The following is a 26,230-nucleotide window of genomic DNA, read 5'->3' on the forward strand; positions in this document are numbered from 1 at the left end:
CGTCCGTAGAGGAACATTACCCGGCACTGAAAAGAAACGAGCAGTCGGAATAGACTGTGGTGCGTCCGTAGAGGAATACTACCCAGCACTGAAAAGAAAAGAGCAGTCAGGCCAGGAGCAGGCACGGGCAGGAAATGAAGTGCCTGTTGCTAAGTCAGGAAGCCCCCCTGGAAAGGCTGCAGGCGGTGCAGCTCCAGCTTTGCATCCTGGTGTGCTGGAAAGGCAGAACTGCAGAAGCTTCAGGGGCTTGGGGAGGGCGGTAGGAGCGAGTGGCTCAGGCTCCTGGGCGCCGATGTTGTTCTGTGTGTGTCCACCTGTGGCTCTGCCACCAAGGCGACCTGCCGTCCACTCTGGACTCTGGAGGTGACTAATGTGCCACCATGCGGGGTGTTGGTGGGGAGGCTATGGGGGGGCAAGGGAGATGGGAACTCTGTGCTTTTCTCTCAATTTTGCTGTGAAGCTTAAATTGTTCTTTTAAAAGTCTATTTAATTTTTTTTAAAGACTGGGGAGCCTAGTGCCTTTTCCCACTGTGGTGAGAGGGAGAGACAGCTTGGCCCCTAGGAAGGATCTGTGGGGACAGGTGCCCCTGGAGGCTGCGGCCATGGAGGAGCTGGTGTGGAGTGGGCTGGGTGGGGTGGAGGGAAGCGAGTTCATGCTGAGGGCCTGGCCATTCAGGCACTTGTGCCGCCCGGGGAACCAGCGTGCCTGTTTCTGGAGCTGTATGGGCTGCTCATGGGGGTGTCAGGGAAGAAGGCAGCCACAGGCCAGGCGGGGGGTGGGGGAGGACGGAGCCCAGGACTGCAGGGAGCCTGTGCCTGCACCCCCTGCAGAAACGGGGTCATCCCCTAACAGGCACAGGCCTGCCCTGTCCTAGCCTGTGAGGTAGGGACAGAGGAATAGGTAACACATGCCACATCTCTAGGCACGGCCTCACATGATGAGGAGGGGCTGCGTTTCACACCAGCATCGAGGTGGCCGTGTTAGAGTGGCCTGAGCACCTCCTGCTCCTAATCAAACCTCCTTCTCCCCCAGCTGGACATTTTATGCAACGAGGAGATCCTGGGCAAGGACCACACGCTCAAGTTCGTGGTTGTCACGAGGTGGAGATTCAAGGTGAGGTGGCGTTGTCGTGAGACGCGTGATTTGATTTTCAGAGTCTGCTCTGAACGGCAGTGACTTTGCTGTGCATCTCTTATCTAAGAGCTTAAAAGTGATGACTCGGGCCAAGTGAGGTGGCTCATGCCTGTAATCCCAGCACTTTGGGAGGCCGAGGCGGGCAGATCACTTGAGGTCAGTAGTTCAAGACCAGCCTAACCAATATAGAGAAACCTCGTCTCTACTAAAAATACAAAATTAGCCAGGCATGGTGGTGGGTACCTGTAATCCCAGCTACTCAGGAGGCTGAGGCAGGTTAATCACTTGAACCCGGGAGGCGGAGGTTACAGCTAGCTGAGTTTGCGACACTGCACTCCAGCCTGGGCAACAAGAGTGAAACTCCGCCTCAAAAAAAAAGGAAAGAAGAGTGATGACTCAGCGGCAGCCAGTTCTGGTCTTTCTGAAATCATCAACCCCAGACAACCCCAGAGCCAGCCTGCAAAGCAGCAGCTGAGCTCCAACGGGCACAGGGCCCTGCTGGGACACTGTTGAGGTCATGAACGCCACGAGCAGAGGGTCCCCTGGGCACCTCTGAAGCAGGAAACCGATGACGGAACCCTCCCACCTCCAGCTGGTGCTGCTTCCCAGGGTCGGGGTGAGAAGCCAGGACCAGCCTGGGGCTGGGCCGGAGGGCTTTGAGGGAGAAGGGAGCAGGGGAGCAGCAGCCAGGGGGATGACAGGTACAGGTGGGATGACAGGTACAGGTACAGGGGGGTGACAGGTCACCTGGGGCTGGGGGAGAGGGCACGTGTCTTCTCAGCCTCTTTCCCCCAGCTCAGCGTTGCTCAGGACTGAAGGGTCTCTGGTGTAGCCTCGCATGGACTGCATTCCCTGGGATGTGCTTCCTCAGCGTCCCCTCCGGATGAAGTAGGTCTGTCTCTTGCCTCCACCTGGGTAATCGGGCGCTGTGTGTTCTTGTGTCTTCCAGAAGGCGCCGCTCCTGCTGCACTACAGACCTAAGATGGACTTGCTGTGAGTGGCACCACGCGGCGCCCACAGACTGGGCCCAGTACCCCTGGGTGCTCCTGCTCGCCGCGCTGAAGAACATTGCCTCTGGATGTCGTATGGACCAGACTTCTGAATAGAGAATATTTATAACTTTTGTATGAGAGAGAATTCACACTCACCAAGACACTACCAGCACCACGTTTACAGAGGGTGAAAACACTTCACAGGCTCCCCCGTGCTTCAGCCTCGCAGGCCACAGTCACGCCTGCAGGCAGCCCGGTTCCGAGTCACTTCCGACACGGGCTCCTCTGCTTGCTTTCCAGGTCTTGAAAATCTGAATTAACTTCGGTTTAGTTTATGAGTTAGGGTTCATGATAACCCTCAAAAATAGTCGGACTTTTATTGAACCCTTCCTAAGTCATTGAAAAAATGTCTTTTCATGGTGAATGATATTTATGTTGCCTTTAGCTTCTTGAAGATTTAGAAGTTATATAAAAATTTAATTTAAAAGCAAACCAAAAGAGGTTTCCATTAACATTATGACTTAACCATTGTATTTAATTTTCCACTTTATGAAACACAACAACAGCAGCTCCCTGACTGGTTCCCTTTTGACCGTGCAGCGGTCGGCACTTGGACTCACTCGGGACAGACACTCACCTGGGGCCGACACACCCAGGCCTGGAAACGGGACCCCAAACTCCGAGTTGCGATTTGACACGCTCAGCAGGTAGACCAGAGGCCGTGTGACCAGCGCAGTGCTGGTTTGCAGAACAGTTCTTCTTTTCAACATTACTCGTATTAAAAATGGCACAAATTGTTGAGTGCCGCCATTTGATTTCCTATGTTTTCTTTCCCCGCTTTGATTTTGCTAAAGGGAGAGGCAGGGGTGGTTGGGATCAGAGCTCTCTGGGAAGGCCCCACAGATGCAGCACCTGGCAGCCCTGGGGAGGGTTCACTGGTGGTGGCTTCAGGCTCATGCCCAGATGCACTCACTGCCCCCTTTGTCCAAGGCCTCCCCTTCCCCTCTGCTGGTGGGAGGAGCTTGTGTGCTCTGTGGCCTGTTACTAGAAGGGCGTTTTTCCGAGCGAAAGGTTGTGAGGGATGGTAAGCAGCTGAAGGGTTTGGAGGGAAGGCGGCCCCCACGCTGCAGAACCTGCATTTCAGCCGCAGTCCGTTTGCACCATTAGCCCCTCTCCTACCAGATGGTCATGTTTTTGTCACATTAGAGAATAAACTGCCAGCGTGCACATGTTTTTTTCCTTTGAAACGGTAATTTGGAAGTGTGGAAAGGCCAGGAGGAGGAGAAGGTCTGTTTTCTGGAGCGGCTGGGGTGTTGTCCGGGTGATTCCTGTTTATTTCTTGTGGAACTGAATCCCTCCTCCCTCTGCTCCCCGAGGGCCTAGGTGCTCCCTGGTCACCATTCAGGCTTTCCAAGCAGCCATCCACCTTGGAGATTTTTTCCTTGAATTTTGCTGTTTTCTTCCACTTGCTTTAGATAAAAAGCAGCTCAAGAGACCTCATCGTAGGGATGAGGAAACACCCATATTCCATCTGAGCGATTGTCAGTGTAAGGCCTTTTAAAACATAAAAGCAAGTTCTTTGTTAGGAATTGGTCAAAATTCACCTCTGTCTTTAAGCCCATCACCTCCCAGGACGGTTTGAGTTACTGTTACCTAAGCTTGCTATTCGTCCAAATCATTTTCTAGAGTCACTGTATAAGGGTCTATGAGTGGCTGTGTATGAATGAATATTACCTGTCTACCTCAGAATATACCTACTGCTGAAGCATTCTGTGCAACCGTGTGTGATCACAGTGCAGCTGTCAGTGTCACAGTCGAACTTCGGCATTTTCCTGTGTGGCAAAACAAGGAAGGATTAAACAGTTACAAGCCTCCAGATTCAAATAAAATCAAATCACAGTTCAGACTAAACTGAGTATTGTTGTAATACTCTCACAATATATATTTGTAACTTTGTAGCTATCTTTGAAATCACTTGACTTTGCTATGGTGCTAAGCTGATACATTTAAATACACAGAGACGGGTGAGCGGAGCCCGTGTTGCTGTCTCCAGCCCGTGGTGACCCTGCTTTTGTAACCGCGTTAACCTGACGAAACCTCAGCAGCAGAGGCCCCTATTTTTCTAGGAGTTCATAGTGCAGACGGTCTTCACTACAGGACTTGGCGCTGGGGCCTCTGCCTCTTGTCTGACCTTGCAGCCTTGGTTGTGGGAGGCGGGAGCGCGGTGGCCCCGCCGTCTGTGGAGCCTCTAGGCAGCCTTCTTTCCTTTCTGTCAAGCTCTCATTTCACAGAAAAAGGCTGAATTCCATTTTTCCAGCATGACAGCCAGGATTGGTTAATGGTTGGATTCTGTTGTGTTTTTTTTTTTTTTTTTTTTAACAGATGGAGTTACTGTGAAGAGTTTTCACAACTATTTACGCTGGTAAAACAAATGCTGTTAAATCACCTTATGCGTCGTTTTCAACAGCAGTGGGGCTAATTACCCAGAATACGGTCTCACCGATGCAGTTTTCATGGAAATAGAAAATTCAAATAGAATATATAATATTGAATTTAAGATTTGGGGGGTTAAAAAAAGAAAACTTAACTTTATAAAATTATTTATTCTATTTTAAGCCTTCTATCATATTTTCCCATCCAGTTGTTTGGTTTCTGTGGTCCAGCTTTATTTACAGGCATATAAAATGAAATTGTGAGATGTTTTGCAAGCTTCTTTTTACTTTGAGTAGCTTTTAATTTGTATGTTTTTGTTTTATGTGGATGAAGAGCATTTTTTTAATGCTTTTGTGCAATAGGTTCCAACACACATTTATTAGACATCTGTTTAAATTGTAGCATTTATTCTGCTAAACTGAAAGGGAATATAGATGGAACTCCAAAATGTGTACATTCAGCTGTTTTGTTGTTCCTTTTTCATGGGTTATTGTGAGGATGCTGTTATTGGGGTTGTGTGTGAGTGCCTGTGAGCCAGTGATGCCTCGGGCCGCGCTGTGGGGCCACCTCGGTCCTTCCTGGGTCCTGGTGCCTTGGCCCCCAACATGCTTGTGGCCAGGCCGCCCTGGTACGGGGCCACGTGGCCTCAGACTGTGAGAGCGGAGCTGCCCTGGCCCAAGCGCTGCAGCGGCCTGAACCCCTGGGCTTTGCAGCCTTGCTTGTTTTCTCTGAACGGCAGCAGGACGGCATTCATAGCGATTCAAAGGGTGGCATTGGGTTGGACGTTCTGGGTACGAGCCAGCCTGTTACCACATTGTACGTGAATGTTTCATGTGCTCTCAAAACATAGAAAATAAGTTTAGTGCACATAGCTAAATCACTAAACATCCAGTTTCTCTGTTTCCTCAGGAAGTCATTACTGCACCACCACATCACGTGACCTTAACATGAGCAATGTATTTCTCTGCCTTGACGTTTAAATAAACTAAATAAATTGAGATAAGTGGATTAGAAAATCATTCAAATTATACCATAATCTGTACAAATATTATGTCCCCTGCCAGGCAGGGGACAGTGCAGGCAGTGGCCACATGGCCAGGGCCCCGCAGGAACGCGCTGAGGCCTCCCTCAGCCACCAGGTGTCCTTCGCACTCAACGGTGCATCTGAGGAACGAACTGCAGCTTGAGTGTCCCCTAAGATGTGCCTGCCCTCCGTGTGAACGTCCACTCCTGTGGTTTAATTGGCTGTCAGACGCATTTTCCCAGACGAAAGCAAGGTGGGGTTAGGAGACGGCAGTGCAGCCACCCAGCCTTTACCAGCAGCGTGCGGCAGACAAAGGCAGTGAGGTGTGGAGGTGATCACGCAGATTGATGTTTTTGACTGTTTAATTTGAAAGTTTACATTTTTTATGCTTTGTGTTGGTGTGTAATTTTTGTACTCTTGGTGGCTAGTTTTTGTCTAAAATCTTTTTTGGAATATTGCTTAAATGTTTTTATTTTATGATAGTGAAGCTTGTATTCAGTGTTTTGCCAATTAATATTATATGCTTGTAATAAAAGCAAAAGAAAAACTTAAGTGAAAGTCTTCCTGGCTGGAAATGTATTACATGAAACATTTGTGCGAGCATGAGAGAGATGACTTGCTCATTGGATGAGCAATCCCGTGGGTATTGGACAGACCACTCAGGCAGCCTGGCCACACACGCACTGGCCACACACGCGTGTGCTCAGACCACATGCCTGCACACAGCACACATGTTCACACAGAAACCACACACGAGCCCACGGCTCCCTCCCTCACCCCAGCCCTCCCCGCTCCCAGGTTAACCACCATCTCGATTTGCATCAGGTGGCATTTGTAAATTTTCACCCTGGGTACAACCCTCATTTAAATTGGTCTGGCATTTGCTACCAGAGTTTGGGCCAGAAACTGTAAATCTTCATTTGTCTCCTTGCAGAAAGACAGGCTGCTGCAGTTTGGAGCTGGCTATGCCAAGGAAAATAATATGGCTAAAAAAGAACCTACTGATTCCCATAGATGTGTCAACTTGAGAGATCAATGTGCCATCTCCCTAGACAATTTGCTACCCCTCCCCCAAAAAAGCACTGTGACTGAAACTTTAGTTTTTAAAGATTAATATACAACCATTTTGAAACTGAGAAAACTAGAGTTGGAAGGAAAGGAGAATATGGCCAAAATTATATTCTCGCAAACTTCGGATCAGCAATCTTTAAAAGTAAGTTTAGTCTTAAGACTTACATAGGCTGGGTGAGATGGCTCATACCTGTAATCCCATCACTTTGGGATGCCGAGGTGGGCAGATGACCTGAGGTCAGGAGTTCGAGACCAGCCTGGGTAACATAGGGAAACCCTGTCTCTACTAACTAAAAATACAAAAATTAGCTGGGCGTGGTGGTGGGCACCTGTAATCCCAGCTACTCGGGAGGCTGAGGCAGGAGAATAACTTGAACTTGGGAGATGGAGGTTGCAGTCAGCTGAGACTGCGCCACTGCACTCCAGCCTGGGTGACAGAGCAAGACTCCATCTTAATTTAAAAAAAAACAAAAAAACACGTAACTGACTCAAAGTGTATTTTACTTATTTTCGGCAAGTCCATCTTAGAAATGTCAAAGTATTGGCTGAAACCCCAAGCAGACAATAATGTCAGCATCAACTGCAGGGAGTGGACACAAGACCTCAAAATTGGGTCCACCCATGCTGGGGACTGGGCCACAAAGCCATGGCAGCCATGGGCGCCTGGGGTCTCAGAGCTTCAAGCTCCACCTGAGCATGGTGGCGGGGGCCGTGCACCAGGACCCCAGAAAAAGGCACCTCTGGAAGCCGGTTCCCATGGGTTCTGTAGCAGGTTGAGGCTGCTGTAGCAGGGATGCTCTCAGCAGAGCCAGGCCTTGGCCTCTGCTCACTGGTGGTTTTGTTTCTCCCGTGCAGTTCTGTGTGCATAAGGCAAAAGTCCCGTGTTAGTCATTCATGTGTGTTATTACACCCGTGACTGGGTGAAGGCCGAACAGTATCCCCTGAAATGCAGCGGAGGGACAGAAAAACAAAGACACTGGCTGTGATGAGACCCGCACTGTCTGCGTTCGGGAAGGCAGGGCCTTCTGCGGCTATGAGGCCTCTGAGGCCCGCCAAATCCACCCAATGTGGATGTCTGTGTGGCTTCTGGTTTTTAAGGCTAAAACTGCCTCGAGGGGCACTGAGTCCCTCCTGAGGGGCTGTGTCGGGCTGGCCTGCATTGGCTGGGAGGCCTTTGTCCTGATGGCGCTCTGCAGAAGCTGCACCGAACGTCCCCGTTAATAGCATTATATTGGCCGGGCGCGGTGGCTCAAGCCTGTAATCCCAGCACTTTGGGAGGCCGAGGCGGGTGGATCACGAGGTCAAGAGATCGAGACCATCCTGGTCAACACGGTGAAACCCCGTCTCTACTAAAACTACAAAAAATTAGCTGGGCATGGTGGTGCGTGCCTGTAATCCCAGCTACTCGGGAGGCTGAGGCAGGAGAATTGCCTGAACCCGGGAGGCGGAGGTTGCGGTGAGCCGAGATCGCGCCATTGCACTCCAGCCTGGGTAACAAGAGCGAAACTCCGTCTCAAAAAAAACAAAAACAAACAAACAAAAACAAAACAAAAAAAAAAATAGCATTATATTGCTGAGTTCTGCTGACGTAGAGATGCCACCGTGCTTACATAAATCGCAGAGCCCTAAATACATAAATAAGCAAAGCGTCCTTTCTCTGACCCACGTCACTCCTCTGTCAAGGAAAGTACACAAAGCACATTTGTTTTACATTTTTGGCGCCTTCTGCTCTGATTGTGAGGAAGGAGATGCTCCCTGGGCCCACCCCGCCCACCCCAGAGCGTGTGCCCACACCACTTCCCTGGGAGGCTGTGGCCTGCTCTGAGGATGACACTCCTGTTGCAGTTGGGCAATTATTTGACTGATACATTTATCATATGGTTTTTTCTTTTTTTGTAGACATAGTTTAGATGTGTCGCCCAGGCTGGAGTCCGGTGGTGCGATCTCAGCTCACTGCAACTTCTGCCTCCTGAGTTCAAGCGATTCTCCTGCCTTAGCCTCCCACGTAGCTGGGATTACAGGTGCTCACCACCACACCTGGCTAATTTTTGTATTTTTAGTCGAGGCGGGGGTTTCACCATGTTGGCCAAACTGATCTCAAACTCCTGGCCTCAAGTGATCTGCCTGCCTTGGCCTCCCAAAGTGCTGGGATTACAGGTGTGAGCCACCATGCCCAGCCTATTCCTATGTTTTTGGTGTACCATGAAAGGTTGCTTTTTTTTTTTTTTGCAGGGTGGGGACAGGGTCTCACTCTGTCACCCAGACTGGAGGGCAGTGGTACAATCTCTGCTCACTCTAACCTCTGCCTCCAGGTTCAAGCAATTCTCAAATAGCTGGGATTACAGGTGCTTGCTACCATACCCAGCTAATTTTTGTATTTTTAGTAGAGGCAGGGTTTCACCATGTTGGTCAGGCTGGTTTCGAACTCCTGACCTCTAGTGATCCACCCACCTTGGCCTCCCAAAGTACTGGGATTACAGGCGTGAGCCACTGCACCTGGCCTTTTTTTTTCCTTTTAATGTTGGCTTTCTTTCTGTTAGATCAGCTCTGGAAGCAGTTTATCCTGTGTCCCTTAAGTAATCTCATCAGAATTTAATGGGGATTGCAATGAATTTTTTACTTTGTGAGACAGCTGACATCCTACACCCATGATGTGGCATGTTTGCCAATGCACCCTCTTTTAGGGTCTTCCTCAGGCGGTCCTTACACACTTCTTGTCCGGTTTGTTTTTAAGATTCTTTTGTAGGGAGGTGGAGGGTGAGAAACCCACTGGACCTGGCATGGACTGAACTGTGCTCGTTCTCAGGGTTCTTCAGGGATTTTCTTGCATTTCCACGCAGATGATTGTATCATCAACAAACTACTAAACCCCGTCTCCAATATTTATCTCCTTCCCTCTTTTTTGGTTCCCTCGCCCTGCTGGGATGTCTAGAGAAACACTGACAGCACAGCAAGCAGGACTGTGCTTTTCAGATTTTAATGGGAATACTTTAAATATCTTGACTTAAGCATGATTGTTGTAGGGTTTTGAAAAATTTTCTTCTGTTTCAGCTTATTAAAAGGAATATGCATCCATTTTTTAAAGTGTTTTAATGTCTTTAATTTTTCTTTTGAGACAGAGTCTTGCGCTGTTGCCCAAGCTGGAGTGCAATAGCGTGATCTCAGCTCACTGCAACCTCCGCCTCCTGGGTTCAAGCGGAATCCTGTCTCAGCCTCCCGAGTAGCTGGGATTATAGGCGCACACCACCATGCCTGGCTAATTTTTTGTACTTTTAGTAAAGATGGGGTTTCAGTATGTTGGCCAGGATGGTCTCGAACTCCTGACCTCATGCTCTGCCTGCCTCAGCCTCCCAAAGTGCTGGGATTACAGGCGTGAGCCACCCCACCGGGCCTAAATTAAAACGTTTAATTAACTTTTTTGTTTCAGTTTGAAGTTTTAACACATGCATAGTCATGTGACCACCACCACAGTCCACACACAGAATGGTTCCATTCCCCCAAATCTCCTAGCGCCGTGCCCTTACCACAGTGCCTTCCTCAACCCTTCCTTCACCTCTTCCCACCCCCATGCACCAAATGTGTCAAAATCTCCCCGTTGCCATTGCAGAGTAGTATTTCATTGCATAGATACACCAGTTTACCAGTTCACCCAATGAAAGGCATTTGAATTTCAGCTTTTGGTGCTTATGAATAAAGCATCAATAAACATTTATGTGTGGTTTTTATGTGGACATGTTTTTCTTTCTCTAAATACCCAAGAGTGGGATTGCTGGGTCATGGGGTTGTGTACGTTGAACTTTATAGGAAACCGCCAGGCAGTCTTCCATTTCCAGCAGGTCCACACCTGGGTCTTGGGGCACCGCCAGCATTCTCCTGCACTGTGGCTGTGGTGCAGGTGCCCGTGGCCTGTGTGGTGGCTGATTCTGCATCTCCTAGTGGCTGGTGGTGTCAAGCTTCTCCTGTGCCTGCTGGTCCTCCTTATGTCGTCCCTGGGGCATGTCTGGTCAAGTCTTTTCCACTTTTTTGTTGGACTGTTGAGTTTTCTCTGTGTATTCTGGATACAGGTCCTTAGTTGAACAGGTGATGTGTGAATATTTTCTCCCCATCTTTAGCTGATCTTTTCATTCTTTTCACACTGTCTTTGGTAGATCCAACATTTTTAGGCCAGGCGCAGTGGCTCATGCCTATAATCTGAACTACTTTGGAGGCCAAGGTGGGAGTATCAGTTAAGGCCAGGAATTTGAGAACAGCCTGGGAAACACAGTGAAACCCAGACTCTGAAAAAAAATCCAAAATTAGCCAAACGTGGTGGCATGCACCTCTAGTCCCAGCTACTCAGGAGGCTGAGGCAGGAGAATTGCTTGAGCCTAGGAGGTTGAGGCTGTAGTGAGCTATGACTACACCACTGCACTGCAGCCCGGACAACAGATCATGACCCTGTCTCCAAAAAAAAGTTTTTTAATTTTGATAAAGTTCAATTTATCAAGTTTTTCTATTATGGATTCTTCTATGGATTATGCCTTTGGTATCATGTCTAAGAACTCTACCAAATACTGGGTACAAAGATATTTTTCTGTTTTCTCCCAGAAATTTTATAGTTTTATGTTTTACATTTATTTATTTATTTAGAGACAGAGTCTCAGTCTGCTGCCTGAGCTGGAGTGCCATGGTGCGATCTCGGCTCACTGCAACCTCCACTTCCTAGGTTCAAGTGATTCTTCTGCCTCAGTCTCCTGAGTGGCTGGGATTATTACAGGCGCACACCACCATGCCCACCTAATTTCTGTATTTTTTAGTAAAGACAGGGGTATCACAATGTTGGCCAGGCTGGTCTCAAACTCCTGACCTCAGATGATCCGTTCACTTCAGCCTCCCAAAGTGCTGGGATTACAGGTGTGAGCCACCACACCCAGCCTTACTTTTGGTATTTTTAGTAGAATGGAGTTTAACCATATTGGCGAGGCTGGTCTCAAACTCCTGACCTCATGATCTGCCCGCCTCAGCCTCCCAAAGTGCTAGGATTACAGCCATGAGCCACGGCACCCAGCCTCATGTCTTAGATGTATATATGATTCATTTTGAGTTTGCATATATGTGAGGTTTAGGTCAAGGTTCCATCTTTTCCTTAGGAATGACCAACTGTCCCATTGCTATTTGTTGAACAGACAATTCTTCCTCCACAGGGTTGCTTTTGTTTGCACCGCTGTCAAAGATCAAATGACCATATTTATGTGGGTCTGTTTCTAGACTCCGATCATTGATCAATCTGTTTGTTCCTTGCCAATACCACAGTCTTGATTTTTGTGGCTTTAAAGTAGGTGTTAAAACTGTGCAATGTGATTAATCTTTTTTGTTCTTTTTAAAAATACTGTCTTAGCTATCCTTTTTACTGTTTTAGCTAGCTCCTTTTCCGTTCCGTGTAAATTTTAAAATCAGCTTATCTAAATCTAAAGAAGTCCTACTGCAATGTTTTGGAGTTTTGTTAATTGAACAGATCCCTCTGGAGGAGACTGGCATCTTGACAACGTTGTCTTCCAGCCCATGAGTGTACCGTGTGCTGTCTCTCCACAAAGGAAAGTCTTCTTTGATCTTTTTGATTGATATTTTGTAGTTTTTTAGCATACAGATCCTGTTTTGTCTTGTTAGATTTATACCTCTCTCAGGAGCTACTGTGTTTTTAATTTCAGTGTCCAATGTTTTATTGCTTGTCTATAGTAATTTTTTTTTTTTTTTNTTTTTGAGATAGAGTTTCCCTCTTTGTTGCCCAGGCTGGATTGCAAGTGTGCAATCTCGGCTCAACCTCTGCCTCTCAGGTTCAAACAATTCTCCTGCCTCAGCCTCCCGAATAGCTGGGATTACAGGCATGCGCCACCATGCCCGGCTAATTTTGTATTTTTAGTAGAGACAGGGTTTCTCCATGTTGGTCAGGCTGGTCTCAAACTCCCAACCTCAGGTGATCTGCCCACCTCGGCCTCCCAAACAGCTGGGAATAAGATTAATTTTTATGTGTTACCGGTGAACATGCTCACTTATGGGCTCTATGAGGGTCTTTGTGGCAGTCATTGCTGTTGTTTTAGATTAATGTTGTCTATACAGACAATCATAAAGTCTGTGAATAAGGAAGTTTTATATTTCACCTGTAATCCCAGCACTTTGGGAGGCTGAAGTGGGAAGATCACCTAAACCCAGGAGTTCAAAGCCAGCCTGGGCAACATAGTGAGACCCCCCCCCCCATCTCGACTAAAAATACAAAAATTAGGCTAGGTACCATGGCTCACACCTGTAATCCCAGCATTTTGGGAGGCCGAGGCAGGAGATCACCTGAGGTCCAGAGTTTGAGACCAGCCTAACCAACATGGAGAAACCCTCTCTACTAAAAATACGAAATTAGCTGGGCGTGGTGGTGCATGCCTCTAATCCCAGCTACTAGGGAGGCTGAGGCAGCAGAATCACTTGAACCCAGGAGTGGGAGGCTGTGATGAGCCAAGATCGCAACACTGCACTCCAGCCTAGGTGACAGGGCAAGACTCCATCTCAAAAAAAAAAAAAAAAAAAAAGCCAGGCATGGTGACATGCGCCTATAATCCCAGCTACTCCCGAGGCTGAGGCACATTCTCTCTGGAAGGAGATGTCCAGGTGTGGCTCACCACCCCGTTTTTTCTCTGCTACCTAAAAGGAGGTCCCAAGGTGAGGCTCACTCACAGCTCAGGAAGTTCAGGTCACCTCTGTGAGGGCAGAGTCTCTGCATACACTGTTTGGCTGGATGTGTATGCCTGTAGTCCAACCTACTTGGGAGGCCGAGGTGGGACACTCACCTGAGCCCAGGAGGTCCACGCTGCAGTAAGCCAATAGTGCGCCACTGCACCCCAGCCTGAATGACAGAGTAATCTCCTGTCTCAAAGAAAAAATATTTGGACTCCTCCTACATGGGAAATTGTCTTTTCTCTCCCATCTATTTATTCAGTTGTTTTTTGAAATGGGATACTGCGGCCCCCATCTCGACTAAAAATACAAAAATTAGGCCGGATACCATGGCTCACGCTTGTAATCCCAGCACTTTGGGAGGCCAAGGTGAGCAGATCACAAGGTCAAGAGATCAAGGCCATCCTGGCCAACATGGTGAAACCCCATCTCTACTAAAAAAATACAAAAATTAGCTGGACATGGTGGCGCATGCCTGTAGTCCCAGCTACTTGGGAGGCTGAGGCAGAATTGCTTGAACCCGGGAGGCAGGGGTTGCAGTGAGCCGAGATCGCACCACTGCACTCCAGCCTGGCGCCTGGCAAGAGCGCAAGACTGTCTCAAACAAAAAAGAAGAAATGGGATACTGCTATATTTCCCATGCTGGGCTCAAATGATTCTCCCACATCAGCCTCCAAGAAGCTGGAACTACAGGTGCCACTTTGCCTGGCTCATTCAGTCACTTATACGTGGGAAGTAGAAAAGTTCTTCTTTAAAGTGTCCTTTCTTGTCAAATAACAAATCATGGTAAGTGTGATACTCTTTGTTAAGCCCTATCCAGTGTAGCTGTTAGACATGCCATGCTTACAGCCATGTAGTATTCTATGTCCTTGTACTTCAACCAAGGTATCTGTGCTGGACGTGCTCACAGGTATGACCCAGCTCTCCATTGCTTTTACCTCTTTAGAAAAGTTTTAAGTTGTTAGCCAATCAGGTTTTAAGATTGTGAGGTCTGGCTCCAGCCAACTGAGATCAGACAGTAAAGATGACCCCAAATAACTAAGGGATAAACAAGTCTGTTTTCCTTTGTTCGTTGTACTCTCATGGCACCACGGCTAGTGAGGGTACCCTTCCCGCAGTCCAGGAAGTAAAAACTGCATTGCTCAAAGGTCCTTTGTGTCAATGCTCATTTTTCTTTGCAGCACCCAGCATGTTTCCAACATTATATCAGTATAGACTCAGGGATGTTTCTTCAGCACTGTGCATTATAACCTGATGCTACTTTATTCTGCCCTTAAAGTTATTCCAGCATCGGCCACTGGGACCCCTTGCCGCTGTGTTCCTTTGGCCCACTGTTGTGGGTTTGTGTTGTTTTGTTTTCTGAGATGGAGTCTCGCTCTGTCCCTAGGCTGGAGTGCAGTGGCGCAACCTCAGCTCACTGCAACCTCTATCTCCCTGGTTCAAGCAATTCCCCTGCCTCAGTCTCCTGAGTAGCTGGTATTACAAGCCCACACCACCAGGCCAAGCTAATTTTTTTGTATCTTTAGTAGACAGGGTTTCATCATGTTGACCAGACTGGTCTCAAACTCGTGATCTCAGGCAATCTGTCCGCCTCAGCCTCCCAAAATGCTGGGATTACAGACCTGAGCCACCTGGAGGGCCTGTGTTGTTGTTGTTTTTTTTTTTTTATCATTCCTAGGCTTCTGGTGGATACTTTCTGCCCCAGTCCTAGGTGAATTTCTCCTGCTTGGTGAGTTTCCGTAGGGATTGGAGGAGGGAAGACTCGGACTTCGAGTCCTTTCATCTTGTCACTTCTCTAAACAATTACTTTTTGTTGAAGACGCCATATGCTGGAATTCAAAGCCATCTCTTTGAACACCTGTGTGAAATAATCGTGTTAAACTGTTATTCTCCTCTAATTGCTCCAACCAAGCACCCATGAGGGCCGTTATTCCTCTCCTACAACTGCAAGGCAGCGCCTCATCAACAGTGTTCCCGAGGCAGGCGGCAGTGACCCTCCCTGCTTTCCACAGCGGGCAAGCGGCCCCTGACCCTGGTGGGTGAGTTTTCTCTTCACAGCCCCCGTCCCTGCTGCCCACTGAGCCAGCCAGCAGGAAGGTGGAAAGGCCATTCTGGCTCTAAGCTTCCAGCACAGCCTGGGAGAGCACACGGGTCCTGGGGAGCGTGGCTATGCCCGAGGGCCTTCATACTGTGAGTCAGACGAAAGTCTATCAGTCCCCCCGGCTTAAGGCGAGCAAGGTAAGGCTGAGGGGCGGGCAGGAAAGGGCTGGGGTCTCTCCCCACCTCCACTGCCAACGCCCTGCAGACCCCCAGGCCACAGCCTTCCCTGGGACTCCCCCAAGGTCTGGGAGGTGGGGCGAGCCCAGTTTACGCTGGTTTCTAAGTAGCGAGTCAGCCCCGCCGCCCTGTCGTGGAGGGTCTCGCTCCCGGGGTCGCGTGGGGGGCGCGGAAAAGTCCCCGACGGCAGGAGCGGGTTCCAGGCTGAGACTCGGCCGCGGCGGCGCCCCTTCCTGCCCGGCGTGGCGCATCCCAGGATCCACAGGCAAATGAGGCCGGCCAGCGTCACCCGGAGCGCTGGGCCGCCCTTGGGCTTCGGGTGGGGCCTGGTTCCTACGGCCGACCTGGGCGGGAACCCGGGGCAGGAGAAGGTCCAGAGAAACCTGCCTCGCGGTCTCGGCTTCGGGGCGTCCTGAGCGCCAGCCTGCTGCGGGGCCGGGCAGGGACGCCGGCCTGAGGGTGGGGACCGGCGGGCACTGGGGCCAGGACGAGCAAGCACGCAGCCGACGGGGGAGGGCCCGGGGCCGGAGAAGCTTCTGCCAGCCGCGACACCCGCGTGCAGAGGCCCGGTCGAGCGAGGGCGGCCGCGGAGTGAGGGCCGACTGACCCAGCTCCAGCTCCTCTTAAGAGTCGTGCAATGGCGTCTCTCCGGCTCTGATTGGTTACGCCTCCACACGTGACCCTCTGGGAGCCAATCATGACGGCCCTCCTAGCATGCGCTGATTGGCTCAGGCCGGCCAAGGGCGGGCCCGCTCCCCTCCCCTGACCTGTCTGGGTCCGTTCCCCGGCCCCGAGGCTCGGCCCGCGCGGCTGCTCTGGGGTCGGCTCCGCTGGGGGCGGATCTACTGGGAAGGCCGGCCTCTGCTGTGAGGGGCGGATCTTCTGGGGGGACAGATCTGCCGCGCGGGTGGATCTTCTGGGGTTGCGGGTGTGCAGGGGGCGGATCTGAGGTGGGTGGGTGGGTCTTTGGGGGAGGATCTGGTGAGGAGGTGGAGCTTCTGGGGGGGATCAATCGGCTGTGTGAGCGAATCTAGGGGGGCGGATCTGCTGTGGGGGAGGATCTGCTGTGGGGGAGGATCTGCTGTGGGGGAGGATCTGCTGTGGGGGAGGATCTGCTGGGGGGGAGGATCTGCTGGGGGGTGGATCTGCGGGGGTGGTGGATCTGCGGGGGGGGTGGAACTGCGGGGGGGGGACGGTCTGCCGTGGGGGAGGATCTGCCGTGGGGGTGGATCTGCTGTGGGGGTGGATCTGCTGGGGGAGAGAATCTGCTGGGGGCGGTGTCCCAGAAGTCTCCCCTGGTCGCCTGCCCTGAGGCCCTTTCCATCCACACAGCCAGGTCCCTCAAGCTGGCCCAGACCTCCTTCCTGTCTCGTGCCCCTCCCCACACACCGTCCCCTGCATCACCTGAGGGGCAGCTGTCTGCAACAGCAGCGGAGCTGCTTCCAGGTCAGCTGAGCGCAGTGGCCCGGCTGGGTGGGGGTGGGCGGCAGGGTTGGGCTGGCTGCAGACTCCCAATGCCAGGAAGATGTCTTTTAATTGCCAGGCCTCTTAGAATTTGTGTTGAAAGCCCATGGTCAGCTGGCTTGTGATTCAGAAACCACTACTGCCCCAAGTGCAGGGCCTGGAGAGGAGAGGCCCTGGGGAGAAGGCGATCAGAGGAGACTGGGCTTCCTGGTCTGGGGAGGAGGCCGTGTCTGGAGGTTGAAAGCCGCCCCACTGTGTTCAAGAGACAGTTAAACGTTCAGAAGGAGGAGACTCCGGGCGGGCGCAGAGTGGTGCCCAGCCAGTGCCTGGGCCCAGGCCACGCTGGTGGCACCCAGGCAGCGCTGCCTCCTGGCTCTTGAATAGTTGTTCCTCTTCCACGGGACACCTGCCTCCCTCCGGGTCTGTGCCCATCACCCCGACAGAGGCCCCCTGACCACTCATGAAATAGTAACCCTCACCATTGCTCTCTGCTCCCTGTCCTGCTCAGTTTTCCTCATCACCACTCACATGTTTATCATCTGTCTTCCATCACTAGAAAAACCAGCTCCAGGAGGGAGGGGCTCATATTCCCAGCCCCTAGAACAGAGCGCGGCATTGCGCAGAGGCTCAGTAAACATCTGGGGAGGAATGCCTTCCCCAGGAGGCCTCAGACCCTGTCCCCTGGGGTGACAGGTGGATCCAGGTGGGGCTCAGGTCTGACCCAGCAGTCATTGCTGGAGGAAGGGCTGGTAGAGACTCCGTGGGAAAGCTGCCTGGGTCCTGACCTGGCATGTCCTAGTCGCTGTTCAGGCTTGCAACAGGAGTCCAGACCAGGCTGCGGGTGGGAGATGGGAGGCTGAGGGAGTATCGAAGTTGAGAAGTGGGTGGATGTTGGGGTGCCCTTTTAAGAGCGGCCCTGCTGGGGGCACCAGCAGCAGCCACCGGCACAGGGGTGGGTGCAAAGACACTGAGTTTCTGTTCCAGGGAGGAAGGGGAGCCAGCTGCTGCCTCCTTGGCAGGGGAGAGGTCCGCACTTCCCCAGAGACAGCAGTTGGAGGAGCTGGAGACAACCTTCCATGGGCTTGGAGGAGAGCACATTCCCTCCGGACCCCACCTGGCATCCAGGAGGGCCCAGCCCGGGGGCGGGGCAGTGGCCATTCTGCCCTGGGACAGGGCAGCTCCCTAGGGCAGACCTAGCCAGCAGCATCAGGAAGGTTACAGAAGACCCCGACATGCTGCTCCCTAGAGAGGATCCTGACAAAGACTTTTTGTGTGGTCAATTCCTGAATCTTCTGGTACGCCCATTGGCCCACTTCCTTGAAAAATCCAGTTTTATCGAAGAATCCGGCTGAGTCAGTTTAGCGGAAAACTCTCTGCCTGGAGAGCTGACTGGGGTCCTCATCCTCCACCTTTGCCTCCAGCTGTGTCTGACTGCCCTATCTCCAGCTAGAATCCAGTTAGATGGGTTTCACCAGTATCCCCCAATCCCTGATGTCCCTCATTTTCCATCCGATGACCCTACCCTGCTCCTTGGCCAGGACGCATGGCAAGCCCCGTTGCATGGTCCCTGTACCTGTGGTGCTACTCCTGAATAAAGTCTTCCTCACCAAGCTTTAACAAGTGTCACGGAATCATCTCTTCTTAACAGCTTCCACACATGGAGGTCAAACAAGGACGTTCTGAGGAAGCAAGTGTGGGCAGCAGCTAGGGGTGGCACTGAGCATCCAGCAGATTGGGTGTAGGGAGGGGACCCTCAGCAGCCAGGCAGATTCTCTCTGGGCTGGGGTCAGGAACCTCCTCTGTCGGCAGACAACATCCTGCAGTGAGTGAAGTTCGGGACTCAGGAGGACAGTCCCACGGGGCTGCTGGTGGAGCAGGAATTCCTGAGTGGGTTGAGGCAAGGGCAGCACAGGGTGACCTGGGGCCCTGGACCCGGCAGAGCTGAGACAGGCCTGTGGTCACGGTCCTAGGTGGGAGGGACCTGAAGGTGCAGGTCTGCGGTTTAGATGGAGGTTGCTCTGGCTGGACCGCCCTGGGGTGGAGGTGGGTGAGAACGGAGGGAGCCCCCCCCCCAGGAGAGAACGTGGGTAGTGGAGGTCCTGGTCCTCCCACCAGCTGGCCTGCCGCATGGACTTCTGGAAAGAACAGCCACGCAGGGTGAAATCACTGGAGTTTATTGGCTGTGATTCCATCCGGAGAGAACACAGGCAGGGGCCCCGACATGCAGGAGGAGGCGCAGGCGCAGGACAAACGGACAGAGGACACCACGGTCTAGGCTAAGCTCGGCGGCCCGGGGCGCCATGCGCTGGGAACGGGGTGCGCAGATTCTAGGAGAGGACACCCTGTCTGCTCAGAGCTGGCTTTGTAAGGTGTGAAGACAGGAGTTTTTAAAAGACACGACCCAGGAGAAGTCAGCGAGAGGGCACAGGGCGAGCAGGACGGACAGCCACGTCCCCGCCGGCCGCGTCGCCAGGGCACAGGGGCGCGGTGGCATCTGCCCGGAGGGGCGTCGGTGGTTAGTATTGCAGTCTAACGTTATGGCTTCTCTAAAGCTATGTAAGGTCATGAAGGTCAATGCCAAGCCACGCCCTGGTGCGAAACACAAGGAGACTTAATGCATTTTTGATGTGGACGGAAAGGGCCCGGGGCGCCGAGGCAACGCCTGTCAAGATAAAACTCATTAAATGCAAAGACCTCATTTACCTGAGATTCAACAAATTGTGATGCAAATTAAACATGGATGGAGGAGAATCAAGGGCTCGGGGGCCGCCCCGCAAGTCCGCCAGGTGGATTCGGCCGCACTCGCGCCGGCTCCACGCAGGGAACCCCGCAGGCCCCTCCCGAGGGGCTGGCCACGCTCGGAGGAGGTGCTGGGCCGGAGCACTGGGTCTCCAGCGTCCGGAGCGCCCCTCCCCCGGGTGCCTCGGGCCTCTGCGGCTCGTGTGGGGGGTGCGGTGTTCGACAGCGAAGGCAAGGTCCTCCCCAGGGAGAAGCAGCAGCCGCGTCGGCGGAGAGGCAGGAGGCCGGGCGGGGGCGGGGGGATGGGTCGAGGACTCGGGAAGAGCGGGGTGACGGGGGTGGGGGCCAAGAGTCCCCCAGAGCTATTGCTTTGTTTCCTTTAGTTTAGAAGTGAACATGGCCGTGGCGTTCGCAAGAGGCAAAACCTTCCAGAGAGAGGAGAGGGGAGGACTGGGACAGACAAACGGACAGGGGTGCGAGGGGGGCAGCCCTGGGGGTGCACACCGGCCACGCGCGAACGCGAACACTCCACTCGGGGCGGCGTCGTCCGGACCCCGGAGTCCGCGCTCGGGAGGGGGCCCAGGCCCCGGCCGCACCCCCATTTCCTATGGCTGTGCTCCTGAGTGTGGCCCCGATAGGCCCCACCGCCGCGGACGGCGCGCACAGGGGTGGTCGCGGGGGCTGCCCTTGCAGCGGCCCTGGCCTCGGGCGCGGCTGGGTGGGCGGTAAACTGCGAGAGGAAGGGGCGTCCCAGGCGCTGGGGGTCCAGCCACCCGCGGGCAGAGGAGCGCGGGGCTGATCCCCGGCCCGCGGCGGACTTAGGGGCCCTGGGGGCGCGCGCCGCTGGCCGGGTGGGGAGGCGGCGGGAGGGGCGCGGGCGGGCGGGCCTGGGGCTATATGGCTTATATCGCATGGGGGCTGCACGCTGCTCGTCCCTGGGGGCCTCCGCGGCAGGTCTGTTGGGGGCGGGCGGGGGCTCCGCGGGGCCGAGTCCCGCGCGGGGCTACTTCTTGAGCATGTCCTGCAGCGGCCCGGGCAGGTACTTGATGACGGTGTCCAGAATGCTCTCGTCCTCCTCCTCGACCTCGTCCCCGCAGCCCGGCGGGATGGCCTTCTTGGGCCGCGTCAAGCTCCCCTCCGAGTTGGCCTCCATGGCGGCCTGGGCCTCGGCCTCGCGCTCCTCCTTCTTCTTGATGCCGTACTGCGGGGGAGGCGGGGGTCAGGCCACGACCTTCCGGCCCGGGCGGGTGGGGGGCGGGGAGGAAAGGCGTGTGCAGGGTTCCCTGGCCCACCAGGAACAGGAGGACCCCAGAAGGAGAAGAGACCCCACCCTCTTCTGAGCTGAGATGGGGGAGCAGGGGCTTCCATCTTCCTTGAGAGGGGGCCACAGCCCCACCTCTGGCTCCAAACCCAGCCCAGCCCCCATCATCCTGCCTTCCAGGAAGCCTCCAGCCTGGGCAGGGAGGGGTGGGCAGGAGGCTCCTCGCAGAGGTGGGGAGAAAGTCACCCGCAGTTGACTCTCCTGCCCAGCGCCTGCAGTCACACTCCCCAGCCTGAATGCGGCCAGGCCACTGCAGCTCCGTGGGCGGCCACTTCCAGGCCCTGGGGTCCTGGAATCCGCCCAGTGCTGGCCTCGCTGAGCCCCTGCCCACCTCCTTCTCATCCCCTGTGCATGTCTGTCCCGCTCCCCCCTGTAGCGGCTGAACATTGGCCTCCTGCTCTCCTTTGGAAACAGGGCTTTGTTGTGATTACGGTAAGGGTGGGGATGAGGCCGTCATGGACTTGAGGGGCCTGAAGTCCAGTGAGACAAAGGACCGACAGGTGGACGGGGCAGGCATATGAAAACTGAGGAAGTCTGGAGTGGTTCAGCCACAAGCCAAGAAACACCAGGGATTGTGGGATCCCCAGACAAAGGAAGGGGCAGGGAAGGGCCCTCCGGGCATCCAGAATTGTGAGAGAATAAATTTGTGATGTCAGGCACCTGGGTTTTGGTTCTCAATCAATACGCTTCCCACCCCACACTCCTCCACCCCTCCCAGCCTTCCTGTGAGCCACCAGACCACGGAGCCTGTGGTCATGGTGAGGCCATGGAACCACGAACAGCCTCCTGCCCAGGAAGGTGGGAACTGGTGGGGCTGGGCTGGCCTGGAAGGATTGGGGGCCTGGTGTCCTCGAGGAGCCGCTCGAGGGGTCGCAGGACCCCTAGGCCAGGTCCAAGGCCCTGGGTGATTAAGGGTGTTCTGGAGCAGTGAAAGTGTCGGCAGCTGCATCAGGAGAAAGCTTTTAGGAGGGGAGGGGGCACTCGCACTTTACAGGGCCGAGGAGCACACCTGGAAATTGATGGCCACAGAGGGGGCCTTTCTGTCTGGGAGGAGTCCCTCCCCCTGCCATCTCCTGCTCCTGGTGCTGGCCAACCCCTGGCTCTCTAAGGAGGCCTCCTCCCAGATGTGGGGCTCTGTGTGTCTCCCAACCCCACTGAGGGCAGCCTCCGCACCCCTTCCCTCCCCTGGGGCTGCAGGTGGCTCTGGGTGTGGGGGCCAGGGCCCCCTTCAGTGAGATGGAGGGGAGGGTGCCATGCTCCCAGCCACCTGCGCCAGAGCACCACCTGGCCACTGAGGAGAGGGACGGTGGGCTCGCCCCAGTCCTCAGCAGCCCCTGTGCACTCTTGACAGAGCCGGGAATGTGGGGGTCTCCTTGGAAAGGTGAAGGGCACAGGGCAGGGACATCCCCACAGGGATGGGGTGTCACCCAGAGAACAGAGCCCTGACCCCCATGGGCAGCAAGAGCAGCCCAGTTCTCATCCCAGCCATCCTGGAAGGGCAGCGGCTCCAGGCATGGAGGTGAAGGGGCAGGTCCTCCTCATCCTGTGGGGCCAGGTGTGGGCTGGGGAGAGCAATGCCCCTAGGAGCTCAGTCCGGCCAGAGGGAGCTTCCCTCCAGCCAGGGCTATGGGGCCTGTGCACGCCATGGTAACGTGTGCCTAACCCAGGTGCTGCTCTGGGCATGAGGGCCAGGGCCACTCTGCTGGGACACACAGGCTCCGGGGCTGGGCTGCACACCATAGCCTGCTTCCATGCAGTCCGGCTGAGACCCGGTTCTGAGGCGTCTGCTCCAGAGACAAATGCACAGGCACACCCAGCCCCAGGCCCACCGCTACACTGGGCGGCAGCTCTCTGGGAAGTTACACCTGAGGATGGGGGTGGCCACTGGGGGAGCCTGGGGGGCCCTGACACATTCGAAGTGAGACCCTGAACCCTGAAAACACTTGCAGAGAAAAAGGGCAATGGGTGCTGATCAATGCTGAGAACCAGCCATAGGACCAAACACCCAGACTCAGCAGCCATGTGGATGCCTGCTGCTTCTGTGCAAGCTGTGGGGGTGCACACGTATTGGGGGAGGCTGGTGGGCCCTCAGAAGGCCCCTGCTGGAAGGCCCATGTGTGAGCTGCCCAACATGGGTGGCTGGAAGCTTACACAGGCCAGAGGTGGGTGAGTGCTCAGAGCTCGGGGGCCAGTCTCACCCCACCCCTCCCCAGGCCTGGGCCTGTCCAGATGGCTGCCTGACAGGAGGTTTGGGCGATGTGCTCCCCTGGGAACTGCCTGGGGGGGGCTGGCACTCCAAAAGGACCCAGTCCCCATCTGCAGAGAAGCCTTGGACAGGGTGGCTTAGCGCGGCTTCTCTAACCAACCTCTGAGATGCCTGGGGGTGCCAGAGCCCGGAGATGCCGGAGGCAGATGTTCTGATCAGGTGGCCACACCTGACGGACCCCACACCCAGAGGCTCGGAGGAGGAGGGCTCTGTGGAGAAGGTGTGGACTGGGGGCTTCAGGGGAGTCCAGTGTCACAGCCTCCAGAGCAGAGCTGGTGCTTCCAGGGCCTGAGGGGCCGGTGGGCTGCGGAGGAGGCTGTTCTTGTGGGCGGGTATGTGGCTTCAGTCCCTCCCACCTGCTGCTCTCTGAGGGGCTCAGACCAAGGCAGGAGTGCCGGGCCTGGGCAGCAAGGTCGGGCCAGCTCTGGGCCCCACGTGGAAGCCGGGGAGGTGCTTACGCTTCTCCCGTCCTGGGCCTCCCTCTCCCTGGCATCTCCCGTTCACTGGAGGGTGCAGCTGCTGTATCCTGTCCAGGTCATGCATGCCCCATCCCTGCAGCCCTTGGGGGCTGAACATGACCCCCTGAGCCTGCCCTGACCTGCCTCTGGGGACCCCAAGGAATGACATGGCCTGGAACAGCCGGCGTCCCTCTGAGATCACGCCAGCAGAAGCCGGAGCCCCAGAGGCCCTGCCTGGACACACGGACCTAGACACAGCCTTCCCAGCCCTCCCCCCAGCCCTGCCTTCTGCCCCTTCCTCAGCCCCACCCCACCGCCACCTCCGCTTCCGACCCAGCAGGGCTCTCAGCTCTGTTCCCTGTTCCCTGTCTGTCTCCCGCCTTGGTTGCTGTCTCTCTCCCTCTCTGTCTCACATCTCACCCCTCTCTGTGTCTCTCTGTCTCTCTCCCTCTCTGTCTCTATCTCTCCCCTCTGTCTCTCTCCGTCTCTCCGTTTCTCTCTTTGCCTTTCCCTCTCTCTCTCCTCTGCCTTTTTCTCTCTGTCACTCCCTCCCCGTCTCTCTCCTCTCTGTCTCTGTCTCTCCCTGTCTCTGTCTCTGTCTGTCTCTTTATCTCTGTGTCTCTGTCTCTCTCTGTTCTCTGACTCCTCCTCCCTTCTCCTCCTGTCCACGTCCCCCACTCCTGATACCCACAGTCTTCTGGGCTCATCCGAGGGTTCCTGGCTGAGATACTGCATTTTCCGCTGACTTCCTGAAGCCCTGGGTCAGCTGGGGGAGCCGGCTGCATGAGCCACCACCACAGAAAAGTCCATAAACGGGAGGCCCCTGGGAATGTCCAGGGACCCTGGGTGGGATGCCAGGGCACCCGGCACCCACTCCCCATCAGCGGCTGCTCTGTACCCTCCAGGGTATATGCCGGGGGGAATCCATGGGTGGGGAGGCCGGCACTGCTGGGCTGGCATTTTGGGTAGAGGGGCTGCATGTGTCCCACCTGGGCAGCCCCGCCCTCCCATGCCAACCTCTGTCCACTTCAGGAGCTCCAGCCTCCCCACAAGACGTCCTGGAGCCCACCTTTCCCTGGGTGCAGCTGACACAAGGCTGGGTTCACCAGTTCTGGGTGCTTTGGGCAGCAGGGAGCCGTCCTGGGGGTCTGAGCTTTCCCACCCGGCAGCCAGGCCATCTTGGCCGGTCCAGGGCAGGGGACTGAAGCGACCCTCTGGGAAACACAGCTCCAGCCTGCCAGGCCTGCTGCAGCCCCCTCAGGGCCAGGGCATGGGGTGAAGCGCTTGGCCCCAGGCAGCACCCAAGGCCTCTCTTATGTGGGAGGTGAACATTTCCCATGTTCCCTCACCCCTGCGTGGGGATTCCTCGCCTCTGCTGCTGTCTGTGCCCACCTGGCTTCCAGCCAGGGCCGTGCTGGAGCCACCCAGGAGGCGGGAGTGCGGCCGAGACCAAGGCCTCCCTCAGCGCCCACTGCTTCCTGTGCCTTGCACCCCTCCCGACCTGGCTGGTGTTGGGACGGCACTGAGGAGTGACCGCGTGTGGCTGTCCCTGTGCTGGGAGCCTGGGCCTTGCTGCTGGCTCAGCCCCTGGCCCCGCACCTGCTCTGGACCCTCGCAAATCCCAGCAGGTGCCCCTCCTCCCTGCGGCCTCACCCCAGGCCAGGCGGCTGCCCCACGACCCCTGCCCTGGGCAGCCAGGCTGCGTCTTCTCCTGCAGGGCTGGCCACTGGAATGCAGGCCCAGGAAGCACCGGGCCAGCCCTATGGTTAGGAGCAGGATGGGCGGGGTCCACAGAGGGAACCCATCCAGAACCACAACCCTCTCCGCCACCCTGAAGCCCGCAAAGGGGAGGAAACCCAGGGATCGGCCGCCCCTTCTCCCGCGGCCCTTCCTCCCAGACCCCACTGGACTCAGGGCCACCTTCCCTGCAGGGGGCCCGGCCCGATGCGCACCTTGTCCCGGATGCCCTGGCGCATGGCCTCACGCTCCGCCTCCATCTTGGCGTACTTGGCCTTGCGCTCCTCCTCCGCCTGGCGCAGGGCCTCCTGCCGCTCCTCTTCCTTCTTGGCGGCGTCTGGGTCCTTCTCCTCGTCACCCCCGAGCATCTTCCCCATGTCCTTGGTAGCCCCTGGGACAGAAGTAGGTGATTCAGACCATCCCATTCAGACACCCAAGGCTGGGCTAGTGTCCCAGCCACACACCCCCAGCCCTCCATTCACCCGACCCTCTTGCTGCCCCATGACCCTCCAGCCACTCCCCCCACCTCCATCCCCCCACCCTCCAGCCGCTCCTCCCACCTCCATCATCCCCCTCCTGTTGTGCCCCCCACCTCCATCCCCCCATCCTCC

General features: G+C 55.0%; 2 protein-coding genes across 3 annotated transcripts in view; one reads left to right on the plus strand and one right to left on the minus strand.

The window, feature by feature from the left end:
* The window catches only part of PCGF3 (polycomb group ring finger 3), a 72,283-nt gene extending 66,147 nt beyond the window's left edge, over nucleotides 1-6,136 (plus strand). Inside the window, exons 10-11 of one of the 2 annotated variants that reach the window (XM_017538939.2) lie at nucleotides 1,034-1,114; nucleotides 2,085-6,136. In XM_017538939.2, the coding sequence (XP_017394428.1) occupies nucleotides 1,034-1,114; nucleotides 2,085-2,132 (129 nt within the window). In that variant the 3' untranslated portion in view covers nucleotides 2,133-6,136. The remainder of the gene's footprint in view (nucleotides 1-1,033; nucleotides 1,115-2,084) is intronic. The other variant, XM_037742158.1, reaches the window with a different exon arrangement.
* A 13,119-nt stretch (nucleotides 6,137-19,255) lies between these two features.
* CPLX1 (complexin 1) overlaps nucleotides 19,256-26,230 on the minus strand; it is a 41,674-nt gene continuing 34,699 nt past the window's right edge. Inside the window, exons 3-4 of the mRNA XM_017538943.2 lie at nucleotides 25,835-26,010; nucleotides 19,256-21,038 (exon numbers count right to left, since the gene is read on the minus strand). Coding sequence (XP_017394432.1) covers nucleotides 20,841-21,038; nucleotides 25,835-26,010 — 374 coding nt within the window. The 3' untranslated portion in view covers nucleotides 19,256-20,840. The remainder of the gene's footprint in view (nucleotides 21,039-25,834; nucleotides 26,011-26,230) is intronic.

This window comes from Cebus imitator, unplaced genomic scaffold (assembly GCF_001604975.1).
Source record: "Cebus imitator isolate Cc_AM_T3 unplaced genomic scaffold, Cebus_imitator-1.0 Scaffold117, whole genome shotgun sequence".
NCBI lineage: Eukaryota > Metazoa > Chordata > Mammalia > Primates > Cebidae > Cebus > Cebus imitator.